At 36.1% G+C, this 18,664-nt stretch overlaps 1 protein-coding gene and 1 long non-coding RNA gene across 2 annotated transcripts in view; both read right to left on the reverse strand.

Annotated features, from left to right (window-relative positions):
* Positions 1-18,664, reverse strand: part of LOC119839696 — a 210,987-nt gene that overhangs the window by 64,271 nt on the left and 128,052 nt on the right. The window lies entirely within an intron of this gene.
* LOC119839678 (transcription factor Sox-21-B) lies at positions 110-2,008 on the reverse strand. The gene has a single exon (XM_038366095.1). It carries the CDS (start codon positions 1,866-1,868, stop codon positions 756-758), a length of 1,113 nt encoding a protein of 370 aa, XP_038222023.1. The 5' UTR covers positions 1,869-2,008; the 3' UTR covers positions 110-755.

Here is an 18,664-nt window from a genome sequence, read left to right on the forward strand (position 1 = left end):
ATAAGAGGTAGCATCAGTGTAAAATTTCTATCACTGATGGTTATTGTGTGATCATTATTTTGTGTGGGTTGTTTGGGATAATGGAACAAAACAGCATATTACAATTTTAACGCGTCGTTTATTGATAACTTCATCTTCTTTTCAATATACTTTTGTGTCCACTGACTATATAACACTCACTGTACATTTTCGTATTACAATATTTTAGTCTTTCGAGGCTCTATAACTTTCGATTCGATATAACAAATACTTTGTACAATACACGACGGGTCCGAGTGTTCGCCGTGGCACGTCTTAATACTATCTACCTACGATTTATCCACTAACTCCAACTTCTCTAGCTTTAACACTATATTTACAATTTGATCAAAATTTTTTTGGTATTCAAATAATCTCTTTCACTACATCGTCTCTCATGCAAATATCACTCCGCAGCCTTCCGTCCGCACGACACAACTTAGAATATTTTAACTTAAACCATGAAAAAATACAATAATCGTAATATAATACAAGATTAATCAACAACATTAAATTGAACGTTTGGCCGACGGCGGACCGATATCTAAAGTCAACAGTTCGCGCAACACTAACAGGAGCCGTTCCCGGCTACATATAAAACAAATAAATTGACATACCTAGAAGTATGTACGGCTGGGTTTAACGATCACTGTCCTAACGCGATTGATAAGTCACTGAGGGCGTGCGACGCGCGCTCATAGCGGCGGGATGTCGATGTCGCACGCGAAGGGTGATTCTCAGATGAGCGGCATGGCGCGCTCGCCCGCCGCCGCGTACCGCTGTTCGTCGGGCACGTGGTACATGTTGATGATGTGGCTGAGGTCCTGCTGCCCGTACTCGCGCTTCATTGCCAGCTGCTCGTGCGGGTGCGCCTGCGGGACGTGCCCGTATTCACGCTTCAGCTGTGCCGTCGGCTCGTGACTCACGAATTCTCTTTTGAGTCCCGGCGGCCCGGGAGACACGGGCTCCGATTTAGCTGATGATCCGCTCGGTGAATGAGAGGCGCAAGATGCCGGCAGCGCGTAGCCGCCCGGTGAGCCGGGCCCCAGCCCGTAAGCGGAGGGCGAGGGCGGTTGAGGGAGGTACGGTGATCCTTGGCCACCTCCGTAGTAGCCGCCACCGTACCCGCCTTGTTGCATCTGCGACACGTCGTAACGGGGATATCCATATGCCTGTTGTTGGTATGCACTAGGATCGTGCATCATGTATCCATTGGGCATGTAACCATTTGGAGTCATTTGATAAACATCGCGCGGTTGTTGCGCCGTCGGGGCGGCCGTTCTTTGCGCGTCACTGGCACCCAATAACGCTCCACCTCCTAACGGATATTTTTCTTGTTTTTTGGCGAGTGTCTTCGTTTTTCGCCTAGGTCTATATTTATAATCGGGATGTTCCTTCATGTGAACGGCTCGCAATCTCTTAGCTTCGTCGATGAACGGTCGCTTCTCAGATTCAGATAAATCTTTCCACTGTGCACCTAAGCGTTTTGATATTTCCGAATTGTGCATTTTGGGATTGTCGGAAGCCATTTTTCTGCGTTGCCCGCGCGACCACACCATGAACGCGTTCATCGGTCGTTTGACACGTTCTGCGTTAGAGTTCTTACTGGTGGTGTTGTTGTTGTTATTTGGCGGTTGATGGTGTTGTTGTTGGGGCTGCGCGTGGTGCTGAGGCAGCGGCTGGTGCTGGTGGTGTTGCAGCGGCTGGTGCTGGCTGAGGGGCTGCTGCTGCGGCAGCGCCATCATGCCCCCGAGCGCGCCCAGCGAGCCGTAGCCGTGCTGGAGCGCGTGATGCGGCGGCACCGTGGCATGCAGGCTGCCGCCTTTGAGATCCGTCTCCATCGTCAACATGTCGTCTTCCTGCGGCGCGTACAGCTTGCCGATCCTTCGTTCACGGTACACAACAAGAGAACTGTCGGTCGCTCACATGGACTCGCGGCGGTGCGCGTCAGGGTACGTCTCGCGATACCGTACGGCGCGAAGGCTACGTGCGTTGTGAGGTGGTCGACGTCCGGGCGGCGGTGACTGCGGTGTCCCCCCCCGCCCCTGCCCCGGGGCCCGCCCGTGCGGCCGGGCGCGCCAATGGCGGCGCGGCACTGGCCCCGCCCCGCCCGCGCGCTCCCACCCGCCGCGCCCTGCATTTTTAATCGCGTGGCGAGCGAGGCGATCGTACGGCTCGTCCGCACCGCCTCATGCAAATCACAATTTCTGTTTGCCGACGGTGTTTGATCCTTCTCGACCTCAGTTTTATGATGTAAACAATATGTTATCTTTTTCTTTATTGAATGTATGTGATTTGAAATTTAAATTTCTAAGTCGAGCTCTTTTTACATTACTGATGTTTTCAGATGTTAAAACCTGATATGATATAAGCAAATACTTATGAAAACAAATACTTATTTTATATATTATATATATTATATATAATCTGCTTATTGCATGATTAAAGTACGTAATAGTTATTCAGTAACAATATTACAGTTTACACAGTTGTAACGGCTAAGGTCAAGGCTCTGAACACCAAAGTGATAAGAATGAAACGACTGTATTGTTTTGGAGAATCATTGATGATCACTTACAATAAACTTCTTTGTTAGAATCTGACAATAGCTACTACTACTCAATTCAGACACTCGTTCAATTGTTGCATAATGTATGTAAACAATCAATAATTTGAAATCGTTTATTTTCGCAAGACAAAGCATTGACCTCTTAGAAATTTACTTTAATTGTTTTTGCTAACGAAAAAATTTTCTTTCATTTGAATTTTCTTTGTGATTTATTGGGGATTTATGATTCATTATCTCAATAGATATTAATGTTTAGACTGTGAAGTTTATTAACTTATTGGTAGTCTAAAAAACAAACCAAACAATAATATAATGTAATGTAATTGTCATGTATTTAATGTGTTCTTTTAATAAAATTTTAATCTATCTATCTATCTATCTACCAATCTATAATTAAATTTATGGATATTTCTAAAGATATATGAAATTCCATCTCAAATATAATATATAGATAAAATTCTTACACATCCATTACGTTTTATAATTATATGTTTTATACACTAAGGTTAACAAATCTAAATTCCAAACAAGTTACAATTTTTAGTTTGTCATTACTATATAGAAATAGTTTCACAAAAAACAGCTTTACCATTTTTTTTATTTTAATCATGTTTTAAGGTACCTACACTTTTTATGATGTGTTGCTATGCTGTATCTACCAAAATTTATTTTTATATAATGTACATTTAGGTATCTGCAATTCTCTTTGATAAGCCTCGCGTTCCGATCCGGCTTTGCCCGTGGTATATACATAACATTATTATTACAGTACATGATAACACATAGGATGCAATATCGGTCCAGTTGTTCCTGAGATTAGCGCCTTCAAACAAACAAACCAATAAACTAACTTCACGTTATATGTATAAAAAACTCATAAATGTCCCGACAATATTTACCATTTGATTTAATAAATAATGAAAAAATTAGAAGCCGGGTATTTATATTAAGATTTTTTGCAAACAAATAAATAAATGTACTTTTTTATTGAAGATATAATTAAACGTGACGAAATTAAAAAAAGAACTTATAATGTATAGGTAATTTATATCACCCAGCTCTCTATTTATTAAAATTTAATAGATATTATGTAACCACAACATAGGTAATAAAATTATAGTCTACACAATAATTCTATCTCAAATGTACCTACCTACATTTAACTTCAGAAGTCAATTGACATAAATTATAGAACAAATATTTGTCTACATAATTTTCATTATCTCAGCGTTGTAGGTATGTAAATAACGGTACATAACAAATACACGCTATTACAAACAAAAGAGACGGGTTACTCAGGTACTTTTCTGAGAATCTTTAATTTCTCTAGAGTTGCCAACTCCGAGAAGGACCCATTGTTTCAAGCAATTCCCGTAACTGATATCTGTATTTAGGATAATGTTTTTAAATGGGCAAATATTGCTGCTTCATTTGTAAATTAACCGGCGGTTTTAATACTTTCACTGTTATTACTGTTATAAAACATGTGTTAGCTTAATTTAATCGATTTATTGCAGGGAATTAGAGGAAGAAGGATAAAACATTTTATTTATGGGTTTATGGTATAGATATCTGCTGGAAATTTGAATATTGGTATAATTTAACTGCATGTTTGCGAATAGGCGGATGGATGATTGGATGTTTGCGAATAAAACAACAATTTTATTTGGAACATGAGAAAACATTCGATCATGTCAAGTTTATTATATTTATATAAGAAATATTACAATTTACATTTTCAAAACAAAATGCTATAAGTGTTATAATCAAATCGAATAAAATATTCCAAGAATATTTCATCAAACAAATCATGAGAAGTTACATAGTTTTTTATTATTGCAATTAGTTGGAGAGTATCTACACACTTTGAGTATGTAAGTAAAGAAAGGGAGTTACTTTTGTAATGTTTTTGGAGTAGGTACAAATGTCTTTTGATTGTACATGGTAAAGTTTACTAGTATATACATGTCAAACATTGCGATATGCAGATTTTTTTTTAACAGTAGGTATAATCAAAAAACGTAAATATTTAGTAATATGATTTATTATTAGATTTACAGGATAATAATTTATAACGTAAACATGAATGGTAATTGGTAATAATGAAATGTAAACATGGATTAACACAATTGAATGAATAACCTTTGTTCAGTTAAAGATGCATTGTGATCGTAGTAAGAAAATGAAACACATTAATGGCTGCTTTAATATCTGTATCGAGAAAAAAAAGTTCAATTGCCCTAACATAAAAATTCAGTTAGGTATCACATTATTCTACAAAAGCGCTCATTCACACTCGACGGTAATTTAAGTGCAGTAAAAATATCGACTGTTGGGTGCAAAAAATAAAATTTCACACCTCCGAACAACTGAAAACCACTAGTGACAACGCATCGCGAGTCATTCAATAATTGCTGGTGTTAAATAAAAAGCGAGCATCAAACACTCTAGGCGTCCTAATTGGTGCCAGGTGTCACTAATGACAACCGCGAGTGGCGCAAGTGTCGCTGCAAATTAATAATTATCACGCCTGGCAACACTGAGGTGACGCGACGCCGCAATATGGCCGCCGTGCATTGTTGGCAGGAATCGTTGGTTTAATTTCCCAATTATCAATTTGTCGTAATGACTAATTTTAAGTTTTAATTGCAATTTTATTTCAGGTCTTCATTACCGGCGTGTTTTATGATTAAAAGGTACATCTTCTTGCTGAGGTCATTTTATTTTTACTGTTAATTTGCTATTGCGTCAAAATGAGTTTTAAATGGGATACATGTTTTTTTTATTATGTAATTCTTCAAATTACAGATAAGTATGTAGTATATTATTAATATTACACATACAAGAAGAAAAAACACTATCTTGGTTTATACACAGTCGTATTACGTGAAGAAGCAAATCAGAGTATTACAGAAGAAAATCACTCGCTATGCTAATGAAAGCCTAATATTAGGCTGGACAGGGGAGCAGTGGACACAAACAAGACCGCATACGTAAGTGCTATCTTGGCTCCTTGTGAGGGTGGTGCCTCCCTCTTTCTACAGACTAGCCGCCTCATAGATCTAACAAAAACTTAAAATTATACAAAATGTCTAAATAATTCACATTATGAATAATACATAGAAATGTATTATTTTTTTAAATATGTTTAAGTGAAGCATGATTTTTGCATATTTTTTAAATTGCGTCTGAATTAAAAGCACCTAAGTAGGTGCAATTAAAGTCAATATAAATGCGTTAAATAAAACGATGAATGATACACAATACATATCAAAAGCTTTAATGAATTACGTCTCCTTTAGTAAATTCGTTATCATGATAAATTCGTAGATAAAGAAATTGGGTTGTCCTTTTTCATACAAAACTACTGAATAAAATAAGTGACTGCGTCTCTACGAAATAGCTTTTCGTACAAGAGCTTCAACCTTTTCGACTTATTTTCTAAAAGAAACATAAAAGACATTCATTTAATTTAGATTAGAATATATTAACAAAAATTAAAGAATATTCATTTAATATACAAAATGTTTTGATAGAAAATAACATTTTTATTTAACGTTCTGAATCCATTTGCTTGATTGAATATGCGCTCGCTTTCACAATTTACATCCTTTTTACAACCGTCAAAATTACTTAAAAACATTTAGTATTATAGCTGTATATTTCAACAAGAATTATACTTTTATAGCACAGTAACAACTTTATGAAATTAGAAAAAAACTGTATCGTTTAGGTGCTATTAAAATAAATTAGGCAAAGCAGCGTAATAGCGGCATTTTATAGCTTAAAAAGAGATGTTATTTATGCGTTAAATGTTAAAATGATTTCATATTTATCAAACATTTAGTAGAATTTGTGACGCGTACCATTTGAATAGCTCAGTACGTACATTATCTACGTCGGAGGGTCGGCTCGAGGTTGGAGGCGGGAGGGTCCTTCCGGCCACTGTCTCCGACTCATCAGGCCTATCTTGGAGACGAGCTATCCGCAAATTAAATGGTGACATGCATTGAATTGTACCGTGTGCTCCTAGCTTAATAAATACATACAATCCTTTGTTAATGTTGATCCTTATTGTAAATGGCTCTGTTTTGAAATGGTTTGTTTAGCTATGTTTGAGAAGATCCTGCAAATGCAACTTGAAGTAAGTAATTTACATGAAATAAAAATTATTAATAATAATTTCAATATATGATTTTATACCAATATACACATTTCTTGTTTCCGCATCTATACGTAAAATGGTTTGATAAAATAGATTAACCAACGACTTATTAAATTTACCTATTAATATTGAGATAATTATACGATTTTTTTGCACAGATTAAAAAATATTAAGCTAGGTACGTACCTACCTGTGCTCTTTTACATAGAATTTTGTTCTTATAAGATTTTCTTTGCTTTTACGGCTAAGAAACCTATCTGTTCTCTTATTTTTAATTCTTTTATATTAATTTATAAATAGCGTTTTATTGATTAGTATAACTATAAAAACTCAGATAAAAACGTAATATAATAAAATGTCTTTAATGTTTTCTAGTTATTAGTTTCAATATTTCATTTATGTAAGATTAAAGCATCGTTTCTAACCAATATATTCACAATCAGGATTAATTTACCTTCAACGTAAGTCGACAGATTTAAGGTCACATCAGTCAACGATTACGTACATGGACTTTTAAATAAAGTAATTATATTTTTAACATTATTGTAACGTAGAATAATTATATGCGTTATTTACATTCTGGTGTGTAAAGGTCACATCTATTTCTTGTGAGGCTTTAATTAATACATTATGAAACTATATAACCTATTGTACAAGATAAATATGTTACTAGATTCGAGTTTTGCTTGTCATCAAAGTTTGGTTTTTTGTATTCAACAATAAATTTATGGACTAAGTTTATAGGTATTGTATAGATAGATATTGTTCAGTATGTAAATAGAAAATAGCAAAACCGGGTTGAAACAAATAAATATATCGATAAATCCTGATAGATTTCTAATTGGAAATTATTAACATTTTCAATACACATAACGGAAGCTAGTAATCGTTTATATATAAAGCAAAACATACAAAGCACGTTAAAACGTGAATCACTCGCAATGTTTAGTCCACTTCGTTGTCTCTACACATGTCCTCTGCGTACAATCAGCTGACCGAGCGACGTCTTCAGATCGCTTTCCATCCGTCACAGCACGCTGCGCGCGCATTGCACAACGACAAAAACCACAAAACTATCAAAATTTCCACATGGAAAACACGTTTTCCGCGACTAAGCGTGCGAGCGTCGCGATCCCAATGCCCAGACTAAACGCGGGCCATGAAAAAGCACCGCCACAACGCCAACCGACAATGGAAAGCGGTAAAGAATCATAATAATAACAATGACAACAATGTGAGATGCTATAATAAAGAGCTGCGGCATTGTGCTAGGCTCGGTTCATTCGAAGGGTCGCGGGAGATCGATACTCGGCGGATTGTCTGTGGATTCCGTGCGTGAGCCTTTGTCGGCCTAGCCAGCGGCCGCGGCGCCCTGATCGCCCATTCATCGCCGCGTCTGCTAATCAGCTCCATTCGAATACACCAGTATTCATATCGCACGATACTGATTGTTGGCGTCTATCATGATCGCTTATATCGTGAGCGCTCAGCGAGTTCTGAAGCAGGAAATGCATTCCAACCAGTATTGTCTCGTTTTCCGACTTTCTAATTGCCGTTTGACCTCTTTGAGGTTCCACTGAATACGTATGATGCAAACTTCTTAAAACACTGATGGTGTTGAAGAGGTCGTTTTCTTACCTATAAGATATTTGCTCCACGTAAGATCAAGAAAAAAATTTAAAGTAAACTTGAATTTCATTATTCGAAACATACATTCATTGAGAAACCAATCACTAATCAGATGTAACTGGAAAAAATTACGAAAAACTGAAAATTTCCCGAAAAGAAAACGTTATTCAAAACGCAGGTCGATGACCAGATCAAAAAATGAAAGAAAAACAGTCAAGGGTCACGATGTTCGTAGTAAATACGTCTAGAAGGTGCGAAGTGGCGGTGCCCGTTGTAATGTAATAATCCGTCGATCGACCGTTATCATTACCTCGATCGAACACCTCCCGCCGTTCTGCAGATTGCCTTTGCGCACTCTATTATTGTGGACATTACACTTTATTATTATGTGTATATTATGTGATTATTTTAATCAAACATGCAATGAGCGATGCAGGAAAGCTTGATGAGTTGGACAAAATAAATGTGTCGATTTTATATCAAACTAAATCCCCCTGAATTTGACTTTTGTTTATCCTATTTTTAGCATTTGACCTCCTGTGGTATAAAACATATGACAAACCGAACCCCCATTAAGAGTCTTATGTAGAATATTTTCTATGTTCATTGTTCCTGAATGGATAATAAACTTGCTATCGATAAATTTAATGTATCTAAAGCATTATCCATAAGCATCATAATATCTAGCTCAGTATAATTGGTCGGCGCAGGCGCAAGAGAGCGCCCCGCGGCGTACGTCCATCAGGCGATGCGCGCGCTCAGCAATTAAACTCCATCGAAGATAATCCAATTATATAACTGCAACTAACGCACTTGTCTTTGATCGATCATTCGCTGATAGGAAACTGCTCATTTATTATGTTACAACACCTTTGCACTTCAATATTAACCGAAATATGTTATACTTGCATATTGGCCAAGGAAATGTTATTTGTGAACGGACTAATAATTTTGTAGTCCTATTTTTACGTACTTACAAAAACATCAATTAAATATATAAGAAAGGTAGCTTTTATATTAATAAGGTCATATCTATTATGCAAAAATCATTCTGAGCTCCGCTGAAATGAAAATTTCGAAATTTCGAGTACCTAGCTAGTCTCTTTTCTTTCATCGGAAATCAGATTCAAATATCATCAAACTGTTTTGTGCATAAAACGAAAATAAAGATATTCCTACCTATCTATTAAAATTTAACTCAAGGCAATCGTTCACAATCAAATATAATTGTGATTTGCGACATTTTTAACGAGCGGAACACTATTGGAAGCCCGCAATATTATTCAGGCTAGCTCTTGCAAAACTTGATTAATGATTATAATAATATTGTAAATCTATCCACTTATTTATTTCAAATTGCGCAACGTTATTGTATGACAGAATTGAAAGAAAGGCGTTAATGAAGAGTACACAATTTTTAATGTAACCGTTAATTTACGCCACAATTTTTAATTAAAGACGATGACTAAGTGGCGGGATCCATCACAGTCAGCACTTGAAGGCGATCTATTATTAATTATTATTTTGATCGATCACGCTTCGCCGTACACCCAAGTCGGATTCTTTGACTACATCATTAATTGTGCAGCTATATTTTGGATACCCTCACAGCCATACCGTCTGAATTATTTTAAATTGATCATGGATGCTAAGAGTGGTCTCAAATTCGCAGGTACGCACAGATTATTTAACGATATTGTTGAAATTTGTACGAAAATTATAATATGTAAGTTTATCCCTCAACGAGTAATTCGTTCCCCGTCCGTAAAGTACAAAGCCATATCCACTTCGGAGAAATCGATAATCCGAAACTTTTTTAAAGATATCCCCGTGAAACAAACCTGCATCCATCCTTGTCTATGTTTAAATCAAAGAAGCCGCGGATTAGCTATTTTTTGCGTGTGCAAAAATTCGAACCGTTTTCGATTAGACGAGAGATTTGGCGCATCTCTATATTTTCAGAGTCCATTGAACAATAGTGTTCCGGGTAGTGTGAAGTATTGCGTGAGAGGATAAGCCCTGATCGAGTTCTTCCTGGGAAAATATGCTGATTGTATAGATAACAAGGTAATCTCTAGTGTTAAATATTTACATTTATTTGCCACGTGTAAGGACAAAGCGAGATTATTTGGAGCACGGACAGTGTCGAGGTTTATACGCACTTGAAATACAAATCGATGGTAAGTAATGCTAAAACATTTTCAATATCGAAAAGTAACACCTAGATGAGGTCAGCACATTTCTCGGCGCGATCGCGGTGTGATACCGCCGACGTATCGATGCTATCGTCGTGACGCTGCGATATCGATAATTCGAACACTCCGTGAACTGTCCAGTTCATGAAAGGGAATGCTGTTTTATGTCTAACATGTTATTTGCTTTTTATGGTACAATCGTTTACTGTTATCGTTGAAATTGAAAGTTCGTTTTTAAATCAGATCTTTCAGGAGAATTATAATGTTTCGATTATAGAAACGAATGAAACAGAAATTTATCTCGTTTAATCATGTGCTTAATTGTAATTTTTTTAAACAGTGGTGAACATATAACTTTACGGTATTTTGGAATATTTTTTTCAAGTTCAGATGTAAACTGATCAATTAAATTTATAGGAATTCAAAAACCTATGCGACATTAATTTTTAATGATAGGTATTTTATGCGGCAAAACCGAAAGTTACCAGTCCTGCTCTAAATCATAGTGACAGGTAAGTAAATAGAACAAAACAGTCTTCTTCTAGGAATCCAGAAAGTCCTTGCCCATAAATCACCGAACTCCTGACAAATGGATTCTAAGAGTTTTTATCCCGCCACTCATTTATTAATAGGGCAAGAGAATGTTTCGGAAAACCAATAAAATGCGCCCCGTCATATACCTGTCCACCGGCAGACAGCGTGGCATTGTTCCTTCGTACTTTTTTTTTATTTTTAATTCTGTACCGCCCCGAAACGATATGAAATGCTTTAGTAACTTTACTTCTCATCATCATTATATTATATACGTATTTTAATCATTTAGCTGTTTGAATAAGATTATTAACACCAATTCTCATGTTCTTTATGATCGTAATTCGATGGTGTCATGTCTAATAATGGTTATTAACCTCAGTGATTATCTATAAATTAGTTTTAACGATAGTGTGAATATAAGATAAAATTATAGATACAATTTACGGCTAAAATTGCTTACCTGTTAGTTACTTTCGAGTTTCATCAATGATTCACATGACACGTTCGTGATTTATGTCATTAAGTTAAAAGACGGCTCGCTTAAAAGGATCGTCGTGCTCCGCTAATTTGAAAATTCCTCCTCGTATAAATAAGGCTGATTATTGTAAGAAATTATCGCTGACATGAGTCTGTGCACGACTGATGCATCGTATAAGTTTCGCGACCAACCTATTTTTGTGAATGGACAATTTTTTTGTCCCGGTGTGTCGTGCACTCGCATACAAAGGGGTCCTTCAAGGTATTTTGCCCGTGTGAAAAAACATTCTCTCAGTCCTTATGGATTGGACCAAAAATAATTGTCATTTCCTGCGGTGAACGAATAATATTGTTATTCGAATTGCACTGAACAAGAGTGGAGTTGTCGTGTAAAGGAATTCGTGATTTTTTCACCGACACTTTCGCGACGTTTGCGTTCCGCAATTTAAATAAGAGTGCTCGAGTTATGGAAACGTAATTTTGTGCCCGGTCATTAATTTGTGCTGTTTTCGTAGCGTTAGAACGTCTACAATAAATTGTAGCTTTTTAGAAAACATAAATGCCTAAATATCTATGTCAATTTATGTATAAGCAATAATTTTAATGATGTCTCAACTACTATATATATTTACATCCATTAATCGAGCTAAAATATATGTGTTTTCTCTGAACAAAACGTCAATTTAATATCGAAGCTGTAACCGACACTCACTAATAACTACCGATGTAACATGTCAAATGTACTAAGATTTCTGTAGCGAGAAATCGCTAGCAAATGACAAGTTATGGGTCAGGATTCATTTGCAAACATTCGACGAACGATCTTCAAGAGATATAAGACCTTAACGCTTTGATATTTGAGTCGTGGTGGATTTTTGTTTCCTCAATATGTTTCTGGTAAGACGTAGAGGGTAAGTTTCCATAGGGTAAGTTAGGGAGGTCAGAGCTAATGGGTGGCTGTGACAGGTAACGTGAGATGCTAGACAAAGTGCATCGCAAATGACATTCGTTGAGTTTACTTGATGGAGGTTAATGGTCGTTTCGCTACACGTGCAAAATACATACCTATATGTAGGTATTTCAACATTTGACTTTCACACGGATTTATAACATGACGGTTTTAGTTTATACTTTTAATGATTAGTTAATATCTCTAATGTTCTAAAATATCAAAAATAGAAGTATCAAGCAAAACAAGGCCATTCATTAATTAATTATTTATTTGCGAATTTTTGCTTCCTTCTTATTCATATATATGCACAGATTAAGTAGTATGAATAATACATAAAACTTTATATCTTGTTGCTGATTCAGGCAAACGGTGAAGAATTGTTTTAACGACTGTATTCTAGAATAACATTTAAAACACATGTTGGTTCTGTTAGTTCAGTAGGTTTAAAGATGTGTCAGATAAGTCCTGACTATTTCGAAAGGTTTCCATTATTCATGAACAGTAGAATCATAATATAGTCGTATTTTTGAGATTTTGAGAGTGGTGATACATAGAAACCTTCAAGCAATTTCTATAATCGTAAAAAAATATTAATAAATAATTATAACAAGTATCTACGACGAAAGCATCTTATAAGTAGTATATTATTCTTCAAAGCAGACTTTTTTTCTTAATTCAATCATTCTATGCTTATAACATCGGCATAATCAGTTCCTTTTATCTATTTTTTAAGAAACAACAAACCGTCTTCACACGAGGAGCCGCGAACTTGACACTCTAGTTTCAATAAATCTAAACAACAAAACGTATAAATCATTTCATTCAAAACAGTTTAAAAACTGAGTAAAAAGTGTGTCATACGAAGACAATGCGTATATCCTTAATTGTGGTTGGGAAGGACCGCGTGCTACAAAGCGGTAGGTGTCACGCCGTATCAAGAGAATTAAAGGCATATTATGTACGATGAAAGGATTACACAGGTGTCCTGGGTGAGATGTGGGTGATAAACAAAAAATATTAACAAATCTTCGTCACTGTAAAGCTACTGGTGTGAATATTGAAACAAGGGTTTTACTTTTTTGTCAATATCTCGTGAAGCGCTTTGACGTACCTATGTACTTTAAAAAAATAAGATTTATATCAGATTTTTTGTATACTGACACTTTTGTATAAGTACTGTGAACATTATAGATGTCTTTTTATTTAAAAAAAAAAATGGCAAAAACAAATATTTTGATTACGTACGTACCTATATGATAGCAAAGCAATTACATTTAAAACGCAAACCTGTCGGGAGTTTTTTACGGGGCAGAATTAGAGAATGAGCGTTATTTTTGTGTAAGATCAAAGAGATCGCGGCACGTCAGTGACGTCACTTCCGCTAAGATGGCGGCGACAGTACGATTGTTTGATGTGCGCGTAATGAAGGATATTCCTCCCTATTTCCTGAATCGAGTAATATAATGCGTTTTTTTTCGTATATATTAATCTCGGACGTGATTCTTATTAGAATTGACGTGACGGTATTTCTAATAGGATTTAATAAAAGACCGGTTGTTTAATTTAAATTTGATCTCACAAATATTTGTTCACAATTATATTTGAAGTACCTATAATATTTTTCATCTTCGTTTTATTTTCAAAAAATGGGATTATTTTATCAATTTGCAAACATACGATAAAAGGTCGCATTTATATTATTTTATTGGATAACAGGAAACTTAAAAGCAATTAATACAAAATTATATCTACTATTACATCAATATACTGTTTCTACAACAAACGCGCCGACATATGTTCATATTAACTACAATGTCATCAGCCCAAACGGATTTAAAAATTCAATTTCATATCGTTCATAGTGAGTTGTTATAGAGTATAATCGCGTTAACCAGTCCAGTAGTGGAGAGATTACTTGCTTTTTAATAAAGTTGTGTCGATGGGGGGTGACAGGGGACATTTTTACACAAAGAGGATTATTTTGGCCGCGTTTATCTGCACCTTACAGCTCCGCTTAGCCTTCTAAATACCCTCTGAATGCGCGAGTTTTACGGGTACCTAGCTGTCTCGATACCTAGTGTCTTGCTGCTCGCCCCTTCAATGTAAGCCGATTTACCTAATAGGTATTGGGTATTACGTTTTTAATAGCAAAATTGCATATGTAACTGCTGTTATTTACTCATGTGTTTGTTAAATAATGTAAGATTTACGGTAATAAATAAGTATATCGTATTCTTCATTTATCTTATAATATGTTAAACCTCAACTTTAATAACGTGGATAGGCAAGCGTTACTTTGACACAAGGTTGCAATGCATTTATTCTAAATTTAAATTAGATGTAATTAAAAATAAATCATAAAGAATATATATTTTTAAATCCACCGACTCTAACCAAGGAGTCTCTGAAAGAGAGTTATCTGGAATAAATAATTCTAAAACTTGGATTGAACATTGACTAAATCGTGATGTACAACGTCTTGGACGCTAAGTAGATTAGCCTCAATACGTCTACGAAACAAGGCGCAGCAATTGTTGAATTGAATAACAAGACGACACCAACAATGCGCGGGCGCAGTCGGCGAGTCCAATTACCTCGTTGAGCTGAGAACTGTCATGTTCCGGGGTGCGAATATTGACCGTAATGTATGATATCAATCCTTGAATTATGATTGTCCCAATGCCATTGGATTTTATACATTCGGTAACTTTCACTTAATATTATGGGGCTAGATGACTGACGTGGCATAGCACCTTAGATTTTAGAAGAAAACTTATACTCTCATCACTGCCTCCATTAAAAAGATTTAAAAGAGATTTTTGACTTGATGAAAAGTTAATGCTTCAAAGCGATTAAATTGTGCTTATATTCTTAACAATCCATACAAAACATATTTCATTTCATTTCATTTCATATTTATAAATTCAAGTGTGCACACACCTTAAAATTAGAGACCTACATCATAAATCATCACATTAAGTCAAAAAGCTCATATTTTCCAACTAATGACGCAAGGAAATCGACATAAAATAAAAATATAAACAAAAATTAAAGCGACGGTGGTCCCATATGAATATCAATTTGTTTGCCTCCGCGACAACGTCATTAAATTAGCGTCCAAATTGAATCACAACTGCGACAACCTTGCCGGTGCGACGTCCCGCAAAACTTTACCTCTTATTAATTTACAAATCATCTCTCACGTGATAATAATTCTTCCCGCTCTTGTACCAAGACTTAACTTCCTTCGTAGAAAGCGTAAGTTTGTTCATTATTTTTACATGTCATTGTGCAAGTGGCATGCGTGAAAGTTGTTAGAAAGTAAACTTTAAACATCCCGGATTAAGATTTATATTCGCTGTTATCCGTCCTGAGGGTGTATCTGGTGAAATTATGATGCAGTCTTTATTCGTGAGCCGTCGGGAGCGGTTGCAGTAATCACCGCGTATCTCCATCCAGGGGTGGGCTGTGAATAGAGCCCTAATGAACTGGATTTAGGAGTTTTTGTGCCGGCGACTCGTCAGCTCAGAGGTGCAGCCGAGCAATTATGACGGACTAAACAAACGATTTGAGTTTATACACGCTCTACCTTTCAATTACTGGGACGTAACTAATGTAATGTGTCCTATCTTATGCGGTGATTGCGTCTGTGTTACAGTTAGGTGTGTTTCAATTCCTAAGCCGACGCTCGAGGCGGTCAGTAATCGATCTAGAGTGGTCTGCCCAGATTGATGAACCATTCTCTAAGTACCTATAGCTCACTATTATGTTGGAAATCGTGTCGTACCGACCTCGTCGGGACATCCAATCGTTCTTAATCTTCTTATAGACGAGCGAAAGGAATTATTTGTACTGTAAGCATCTAATATGCTTAGATAATAGAAGGTTTCCCAATGGTTCACGGCATACTGTTGTAAGGTATAACTAAATCAAAATGCTATCAATACATCGCTATTCGATAATATGTCTATTTTAGGATATTATTTTTCTACCTAAGATTAGATTCGATAGCGTAAGTAGTGTATCTACTAACAGGTCTTACGTATAATAAGTATCTTTCTATTGAACATACATATAAATGTACAATATATAATACAGCACTTTGATGTGTTGTGTTGTACATTCTTTAATAGTGGAAATAGCACTACGTATAACATGGAGTCAGTCATCAGTTTTCATCATAAGACAAACTTAGATTGATCAAATAACTGCTATTGCAGAGAATTCATATCGGTAATTTTGAATTGATTTTGACACAAATTGTACGATTTACAAGCAACGCATGCAAATATTGGCAGAAATATATTTAACAAAACATACACGACTGTCTAAAACACGCATAGTTACCTATATATTACCCAGTGAGTGTAACGTCATAAGACATTGTTCAATGCAAATGATTGTCATCCCTATCCTCAGGCGATTAGGGTGCTTCTTCCATTCCGAATGTCAGTTCCGACTGTAAAAGATGAGTCTGTTCTTATTTATTTACAGCGGTGCGGCGAGCGAAGTGGAGCGAAGATGATATGAATGATAAATGACCCTCCGAAGACTCCCTCCCCGCTACCCGGCCCTCGTTCACACGTGAACACACGCGGTATTCTCCTTATTCTGGATGTCTTCTTACATAAGTCTGCATTTAAACGAGATGTGATAACGGCTTGAATGCCGAAGAACTCGTGACGAATATTACATTAGAACATAATGAGGAAGGTTGAAGGGAAATATGATTAGGAAATATGGGTACATTTACATATTTTAGACTCACTTTGTTTTTTTTAGGTTCTTAAAAATAAAGTTATCTTCCATAGAAACGATTCAATACATATGAATTAGTTATGTGTACATACAAGAATCAGCAGAAAGAATTAATATAAAATTCCTCCGATCAATCTCGGCGTCTAGCCAAAGTCATCGGAGCTAAACGGATTTTTCAAGCCAATAGCCGCGCATCAGCATGCGTGACGCGCGGCGCGATTGGACGACTCTTTTTGTTCCATTTTCGAATCCTTTGTTTTTATTGGTTGACACTTAGCTAAGACAAAGGGGCGATGAGTTGTGTGCGTGTGATTTAATAGTGTAGTAGTTGTGTGCGTTAAGGAGTAAAGCTTCCTGTCTGCATGTAAGGTAGGTAAGGCGTGGGCTGGCTCGGGTCGTGTTATGTGGGTAGTAGGTACGTGTTCGGTGTCTTGATTTTGATGTAGGTACGGCCCTTTCAGATTACCTATGTAACATATTATAGTGATCGAAATATTTTAGATAGAGGATTTCAACTATTTAGGAATAGCTGTATCTTAACCGCGAAACTGTTTATTTATTATATTCATGAACAATTTGTAAGATTTTATATTTTTCATTCTATTTTGACATTTCTTTCAACAAAAAATTCAAGAAACTGCAGAAAATTTCTAGGTGATAAGAATTTATTAAGCGATCTAGCAGATTGACTGAAAATAATTCAAGCTCACCTCCAGACGGGGTGTAATGATTAATGAATGGGATTATTCAATTAAAGACTCTGCAGGTTGCCAGGAAGGGTGTAAAGGGGTGTGGGTGGCATCACGCGGCTACTTGAGATGCCCTATAGGGCTATGTGTATTTTATGGGAATATTCTACGGACGGACGGACGGTTTTAATTTTTTTATATTTGTTATGTTAAATGAGTGTAGAACTTCCATGTAAGTTTGTAATAAATAAATGTGATTGGACGCTCAAACTTGATATATAATATCGAAATTTATTTACGAAGAAAATGTTTAAAAAATAAGAAATATTATAACAAAGTGTCTTTACTTTATGTTAAGATGTAAGAAGGATGGTTAATCCCTCCTTCTTAACATAAGTTAAAAAAAAAACGAGACTTGCTATCTCGTCAATTTTTTAATTGCCTTCACGAAAAGTGCTAGAAAAAGTTATAATTAACACGATACACTATGACTAAAACTAGAACATAAAACTATGTACACGACTAAAATAACAGTAGACTCGTTTCAAAAATAGATACTGGGTATATGCTAAAGATTTTTTTTTTTCCCAGTGACCAAATCTCCCGCCCCATTGATTGTTACTTCGTTATTAATACGAACCCAGGTATATAGGCACTAGAAGCGCATGGTAGGCATGA

This window comes from Zerene cesonia, chromosome 1 (assembly GCF_012273895.1).
Source record: "Zerene cesonia ecotype Mississippi chromosome 1, Zerene_cesonia_1.1, whole genome shotgun sequence".
Lineage (NCBI taxonomy): Eukaryota > Metazoa > Arthropoda > Insecta > Lepidoptera > Pieridae > Zerene > Zerene cesonia.